Source organism: Neolamprologus brichardi, chromosome 11 (assembly GCF_056152115.1).
Source record: "Neolamprologus brichardi isolate AB-2024 chromosome 11, ASM5615211v1, whole genome shotgun sequence".
Classification (NCBI taxonomy): Eukaryota; Metazoa; Chordata; class Actinopteri; order Cichliformes; family Cichlidae; genus Neolamprologus; species Neolamprologus brichardi.
Window position 1 is genome coordinate 26,260,323 of NC_142114.1, and position 8,081 is coordinate 26,268,403.

Genomic DNA, 8,081 nt, shown 5'->3' on the forward strand with positions numbered 1-8,081 from the left:
CTTTGACACGAGAATTTACAGTGTGGAGAAATCCTCCTGAAACCAGCACCTCCTCCCACTTTGCTTCTGTCACTGGTTGTAGAAAAATCTGTTCTCACGTGGAAGAACATTTTGTACCATGTTCAGCTTCATGCCGCCCAAGCTGAAAAACAACTGACAATCTCAATCATGCCTCAGGCAGTTGATATGGTTCCAGTATAAAAGCAAAAATTAGTGGGAGGTGTTGTATGGATGAGGTATTGCAGTGTGTGCTTTTTTAAAAATACATTGTGAGTGTTTTTGTGTCAAACACACCATCTAAGGTTAAATGCTTAATGAATCATACATGAAGAGAACATCTATTCACCGTAATTCACTTTTCATTGAGGACACAGCACTCTTACAAATAGAGGGTCCATTTCTGACCCTATAGGTATATCCTATCCAGTGAGCGGCAGTTCTGTGGGAAAATGCCTTGTTGATGCTAGGGGTCAGAGGAGAATGACCAAACTGCTTTGAATTTACAGGAAGGCAACAGTAACTCAAATAACCATTAATTACAACCAAGATATGCAGAAGAGCATCTCTGAATGCAGAAGACAATGTACCTTGAAGCATGTAAGTGCTGTTTCAATATAAATTAAGGGTACAAAAGGGTCAATTTGAAATTCTATTTATCTTTCAAAGTTGTTTTAACCCTTTCACATATAGTGGTCACTACAGCGGACAGCTATTCAAAGGCTGTTTCCTTGTATTTGTGTTAGTGTTGATGGTATATTTGCACATAAACCACTACATTGGACACTGATGTGTCACTCCATACAGTTGTCCACCTAAGTGGACATGTAAAAAAAACTCTTTGAAAAGTACATGTGTGAAAAAATGAAGTTCAATTTTTTTTTTCATGCCTAAAGATGAATACAAATACTTAAGAAAAGAAAATCCAGATTGAGGTTGTCATAATTCATGCGTGAAAGGGTTAATATCAAACAAGTGTGCAAAACTGATTAAAATAAACATCAGTGTTCAACCTTGATTCAGTTAAATTTAGGTTGACAGTCCAATGTTGATTTAACATAGTTACTGTTTGCTATCTGGGAGATAAGCTACAACAGCAGAAGACCACACAAGAACAGGAAACTGAGGCCACAGTTTGCACAGGCTAAATAACATTGGACAATAGAGGGCTGAAAAATATTTGCCTGGTCGGACGACATTCAAATGACAGGGTCAGAAAATAGTGTAAACAGCATAAAAGCACTGATCCATCCAGTCTTGTATCAACCATTTTGACTGCTGGGGGTGGTATAATAATAATTTTATAATAATTTTGAGCCTCTTCGGCAGGCTGTATTGTTTAAACAATACTTAACAGACACTGAGTGTTGCTGACATTTTCTATCGCGTCAAGACCGCAGTGTACCAATCTTCTGATGGCTGCTATCAGCAGGATAACAAGTCATATCACAAAGTTCAAATGATCTCAAACTGTTTTCACTTAAGTACTGCCTGTGTAGAATGCCATTCACAAGACTTTATACTGATAAAGATACAGTCAGATACTTTTTTGCTGAGTGTACAGGAATAAGAATGGATAAAGAACAGGACAGAGTGAGCCCATTGGAAATACACTAAAAGTATGTATAATTAACTATTGGTTCATCCAAAAAGTAATTTTAAAAAATAAGCTTCTATAACCACAATATTTATCCTTACCAGAGTCAACATGTGCTTATGGACATTTAAACTGTGTCCCAAAAACTGATACGCAACTTGGTGTAGAACCAGTAATTATTAGAATTCTCTGGTGAGTGCTTCAGTAGAAATGACCTGAGGAACAAAACAAGACAAAACAAGATAGGACACGTAAAATTGACTTGCGCACACACAGAAAGCTGACGTGGCTTGCTTGCAGAGAGAGGGAAGTGGAATCAGGAAAAGTGTGAAAATGTCTGTGCCCCTTTGAGTTTCCTTCCTTGGCAAACAAGAGGCACCTGGGCTTCTAAATACAAAAACATGCTTCATCATTTGACAAAAATGAGTCATTCTGGCAACCTGACAACAATGTAACCAAAACACTGTGTACCATTGTTGCATTTATTCCTCCTCGCTGTCTTCCCATTAGTTCCTGTTCCCCTCTGCCTTTAAATACTGAAACCTACTGAAAGTATTCCTTCATTTACTTCCTGCTGTTGCCTTTCAGTTATACAAATGTGTAAAATCCCACACTAAGGACATAAGCTTATCCTTCTATATGTGACAGGCCCCCTGGGAAACAGCATCAAAATCCCACATTGAGGTTATAATTATGACATTTAATTGGAACAGATATTTATGTGGTGAGGAAACTTGGTGATTTAGTCAGAGCGGAGTGCAAACTACCAATCTGCATCACACAGCTATTTTAGAAAGCCAGCTGCTTCTACACTGGCCTGCTGGGCTTACAGTCATTAATTGTTTCAAAGGAATGAGAGAACAAATGGCATTAATGCAGTGGACAAAATATCCTCGCCAACCCAGTCCAAAAATACTCAGTAATGCCCCTGGCTTCACAGTCTCCTTCCCCAGCCTGTTGTACTGGGTCAGGCCTCCAGACTGCCCTGACAACATTTTCAAGCTCTGAGGACAACATGTCTGAGCAGTAACGCATCAGTGCACTCTTTATCCCGCTGCACTGAAGTAGGCAAAAGCAAAAACACATTCAAACTTCTTTTTTTCCACTAAAGAGATTTGGTTTGTGTTTTTGATGACAATTTGGGGCCAAGATGTTAATGCGATTTTACTGTCAGTTTTACAGAAGGTTTGACTTCTGTGTTGTTAGCTCATTAGAAAACACTGAAACTGACAATCTGTAGGGAAATACAGGCTATGATAAGACATGTCTGAGTTTCCCGGGACACAATCTTATAAATGGAACTTCAACCTTTGGGTGTGTTCCTGTTCCACACAATTAGTGTGCAGGCTGCGTAAAAATGAAACCCAACAAGAACGTGACAATTAGAGGTCAGGTTGGCTGAGCATGCATTTTGGAAACACTCCTTATCACATGCAAACACTAGACTTGTAACATCAGCTAGTCAGCAGCTCTTGAATGCTTTAATGCCTTGTTGGGAGATTTGTTTAACAAACTGCTAATAATCTTTTTCTGGAGACTCAAACCAGCTCCTTAAAGCTTAGTGTTGCTATTATTTGAATAAATGAGCCTTTATGTGGCTGCTGTTTAAATATTAACTCTTAAATAATAGCCACTATATCGCAGTCAATATTGCTCTACATGTTTTATTCAATAAAACATATTGCATAACCAGTCTAAAGACAATGAGGCCAATGTGGACCAACTACTGTTCAGTAGCATTTGCTGTACATGTTTCTGTAAAATCTGACATAACTTTATCTTTTTAAAAACTCCATAGGAAGTGATAACCTAAAGTGCTTCGGAAAACAGAGCGATATAAGACAGCAAGCACACGCATAATAATAATACAATAAAAACATAATACTTTTCTTTCACAAAGTCCAGTGTAAAAAAACCAAAACAAAATCAAAACAACAAAACAAGTCAGAACAACACATGAAATAGTAAAATAAATCATTGTTCAGCCGTTCACCAAATAACCCTTCATCTAGGCCAAGTCTTTTCTTAAATTATTTTTGGTTATATTGTTTGGAACAGACATCCTTAAAACAACTTCTATCGCCCTTCCAGACCCCAAACCCTCAATACTTTGCAATCCATATAAATTCTTTATAACATATCCACACATATCTGAAACTTTCTCATCTTCATACTGCATTCCTTTATGTGCATTTCTTGATCAACAGCATAAACATAAGACCATAAACATAGACCGGGAATCCTAAAGCTCAGTTTTGACTGATAAAACTCAGCATACTGAATTTGAACCTGAAGCTTAACAGGACAAATTCCTTTTTTTAGGTTTCCTTCATACGAAACAACAGGAACGTCTATCTCATGAAAAGTTTATCTCTTTTTTCTTTGCTGCCGAAGCATTTTTCTCCTTTTCAGTATCATCTCATGGAGTTTGTCCAGGCCATCCCTGAGTCCTTCTCCTATGATGGCACAGGCTGGCTGCAGATGCCAGGGTGTAGCAGGGCCCAGTTCTTTCAAAGCCAGCAGTTTCTCAATTTCAGCCAATCCCAGAGAGTGCCTCAAGTCCTGTTTGTTGGCGACCACGAGCAGGGGAACTCCCTGGTTCTCAGAGCTCTTGGCGATTTTATGGAGCTCTGTTTTGGCCTCTTCCATGCGCTCTGCATCCACAGAGTCCACCACGAATATGATGCCATCTGTGCATCTCGTGTATGACTTCCACAGGGGGCGCAGCTTCTCCTGACCACCCACATCCCAGAAGTGAAAAGTCACAGTCTTGTGGCCTCCCAGTGGCACTCTGACTTTCTCTGCATTGAAACCTTTGGTGGGAACAGTGTTTACAAACTCATTGAACTGCAGTCTATACAAGACAGTGGTCTTTCCAGCAGAGTCTAGTCCAAGGATGGCAATGTGGAAAGACTGGAAGAACGGGATGTTTGAGAGACAGCTAGGTTGTTCCGAAAATCCATTCCCCATCTTTTCTCATGGGGAAAGGCAGGTGAATTTGGAAGGATTGAGCCAACTGTCCAACAGATGTCCAAAGAGCTGTTTAGATTCCAAAATGATGGCACCAAGTACCTGAAAGCACATGGATGGAACAAAGATTACATCAGATTTCCCAGGATTCTCAGGTTCAAAGACATTACTGCTCAGTCAGTAATATAACAATCTAGTCACTTAGTAATAAACAAGAGTCAAAAAGTCAACAAACTGAATGGTGTAAGTTACATAACAAATTCTATTTATTGGTTAATTTAAGTCACCTATTACTGATCATATCAAACCAAGTCAGCCTGTTTCAGCAGAACTCCTACACGTACTGAACTAGGCAGGGCGGGGGACAAAGATAGGATTTTATTATAGTAAATTCACTTGGGGTCAACATATGGTGAACTTTGGTTCATGAGTTCCGAGGTACAAAAAATAAATACATTTAAAGTTAAAAAATTAAAATCAAGCAATAAAATCCAACACATCTTTAAACTGGAATGCACCAAAGTCAGAAGAAGAATACTTTTCCCAAGTTGGACCACTAACTGAAAAAGAAAAGAAAAAACAAACAAACAAAACAAAACACAATGGCTCAAATGTCCTTAATGGGATAGTTTTCCCTGTTCAGGAGGCAAACAAATATTACAGAAAAAAACCACACAAACTGTCTAACCTTAGCTGAGCTTAACTTAAAGCTTATAATTACTTTTTTAGCCAGCAGGTTAAGCACTGGTATACCCGTTTCCAGTTTCAGAATACTGGACAATGCTGAACATAGTGACTTCTAGCAAACAAAACTGGAAAATATTTTGTCAAGGCTAAAACAAAGATAAAAGCTAACGCACTACACTTGTATTTGTCAGTTGGACTGACTCCAGCTGATGTCAATGCTGATCAATGCTTACTGAATGTGCAAAGGTCAGCTAGTGCTTTCAGTTCAGCTGCCCCCAAGTGGCCAAAAAACCCCAACAAATGACAAATGGAAACAAAAAAAACAAGCAAAATGCAAACCTTGAATATGAGAATATAAAAGACTATATCATTTGCTTTACATAGTGAGAATGCTACCAAACTATTAGTATTCAAGCTATCAATAAAACATTCACAATCAGCATTAAAAAGAATATACTTCATTATTTATTTTTATTATGGTGACACTGAAACTGTGACCATGCTTAGTCATGGTCTACCAATTTATTTTAACATTAAATACTTTTTTACATAATAAATATGCAAATCCACTTTTTATTTCACCCTCACTATCCATAAGTGCCTACTCACTGAATGACAATGTGGCTTTTAAGATGTATAGATATAGGCTTATATTTATTATTACGTTCATTTGCGGTGTATCAGAGTCAAAGCATTATTATGTAAAGTGAATTAAAGATGATAACTTTTAATTACTACATTGCATACTGGCTGAAGTCCCTCATAATGGAGCTCAAAGGGGTACTTAAGTTCAAATTACTGCAACTCATGTTTCATTACACGGTATTTATGTATTATACTCGATCCCTAATTGCATTTTAATACTTCCCTTTATCACGATATGATTCTCCACTAATTTTGCAGTGGTAAGGTCTTTAAATCGAAGGAAAAGAAAATACGTTTTTATTTCTAGTAAAAAAAAGAAAATGTGTCACCTACCCTTCATATGACGATAAGATAATACAGCTAATCTCTCTGGACAGAAACGCGGACCTCTTCTGCATCTACAGCGTCTGAAATTCAGCTCACGGTATATTTTCCTCTCTTATTTCCGCAAAGACAGCAGCAAAGCCTTCGCCAGAAACTGACACACCATGTCCGTCTGTCCTCAGTGTCCCGTATGGCTCTACCGCTGATGACACTGCCGCTGTGTGTGCGCCCAGCCTGGAACAACGCCCATACTGACACTGCGGGACCGCGCAATTGGCCCGTGCCCTCATTCCTCTGGCAGCCGATTGACTAAAACAGCTGTCAATCACGTTTCTGCCCGGGAACGCAGATCACCTGTTGCTCTGACTGCCCGTCGCACCATTTTACTCCGGACGTCAGTATTCTTTGATTCTTGATCCGCAGTAAGACGTACTAATTATGCGTCAAGTCAAATTTAGGGTTATATTTAAAAATACTCCACAGAACATGCATACGGCTGGTTATTGCATTTAGAAATCTATTCTGTCAAGCAAATGCAGTTCACGAAGAGCTCAAAATACGTTTCTAAGCTCTGTCAAGTCTACAACCCTAAACATTTATCATAATAATTATTGTTTCCGGTATTTTAGCCTTTATAAACAATTAACATTAAGGGAATTTGATGAATGATGACCCGAATAGACACAGGTTAGTAACCATTGTAAATAAAATTTGAGAGTTACCTTTGATTCAGCTAATGCAGGCAGTGTACTTTCCCTTTATGACCGCGCCAGATCAGTGTGTGTGTGTGTGTGTGTGTGTGTGTGTGTGTGTGTGTGTGCAGAAACTGCACCGCCCCCTTCGGCCGCGTGTTTTTGTTTGAAATGATTGGTCAGAGGGCAGGAAAAGCGCCTCTCTCAGTGCAGGCCATCGCTCAGAAAGGATAACAAACAGTATTTGGCCCTTAGCCACTGCCTTGCATAAGCAGTCTGTGCTGGACTATTTTAGCGCCTTTGATTTGTTTATTTTCACACAAACCCACAAAGACAGAATAATAGAATACACAGCCTAACACTGGACACAGAATCCGGTAGCACCATATGGTATGTATCCATATAAATAGCTACAATATGCAGCACACCTCCCCAAAAATGGCACAAAATTCAAGCACAACTGCTGGAAGAGGGAAGTATTGATGGGCAATTTGCTTTCAATGAATTGTATTTATAAAAGGCAGCCAATGTGCTGTCATAGTATATTATATAGTACTTTAGTCCTTACTGAACATTCAAAGCACTTTCACACCACAAGCCACATTTGCTCATTCATGCAGAGAATCATGCAGTCATTTATTATATTCCTTTCACCCTTTCACCAACATTAGGTGTAAGAATCTTGCCAAAGGACACTTTTGCATGTGGACTGCAGGATTTAAGGATCAAACTACTGACCTTGGATTTACTAGGCAACTTACCCAGCCAGTTTAGAGCCATTTTTCTGAGTTGATCTTAATCACGTGCATGCTGAATAGCAAAAATTAATTCAGGGACTAACCTTTTTTCTTCAATTCAAAATTAGATGGTTTGGACATGTGTAAGGGAGGGATAGCGGATGTATCGGACAAAGAAATGGGAAACACAGAGCTTCCAGGCAGGATAAAAAGAATATGATCTCAGATGATGTTTAGGGATGCTGTGAAGGAAGACATGCAGGGCGTTAGTGTGACAGAAGAAGATGCTAGGGACTGAGTGAGATGGAGGCAGATTATTTACCTCTAAAGGGAGGAGCCAAAAGAAGAAGCATATTTTGGGCATCAATCTATATAGTATATTTTTTCCAAAATGAAATAAGCATCATTTACAATTTTAGGTGTCAAAATAAT

At 38.8% G+C, this 8,081-nt stretch overlaps 1 protein-coding gene across 2 annotated transcripts; it reads right to left on the minus strand.

The window, feature by feature from the left end:
• Nucleotides 1-3,244: 3,244 nt before the first annotated feature.
• arl4aa (ARF like GTPase 4Aa) lies at nt 3,245-7,016 on the minus strand. 2 transcript variants are annotated; one of them, XM_006791832.2, is made up of 2 exons: nt 6,943-7,016; nt 3,245-4,666 (listed from the first exon to the last, which is right to left on the minus strand). In XM_006791832.2, the coding sequence occupies exon 2, from the start codon at nt 4,562-4,564 to the stop codon at nt 3,962-3,964; it is 603 nt and encodes a 200-aa protein (XP_006791895.1). In that variant the 5' UTR covers nt 4,565-4,666; nt 6,943-7,016; the 3' UTR covers nt 3,245-3,961. The 2 variants fall into 2 exon arrangements, with proteins under 2 accessions (XP_006791895.1, XP_006791894.1); XM_006791831.3 differs by lacking the exon at nt 6,943-7,016 and adding an exon at nt 6,230-6,455.
• Nucleotides 7,017-8,081: the final 1,065 nt, after the last annotated feature.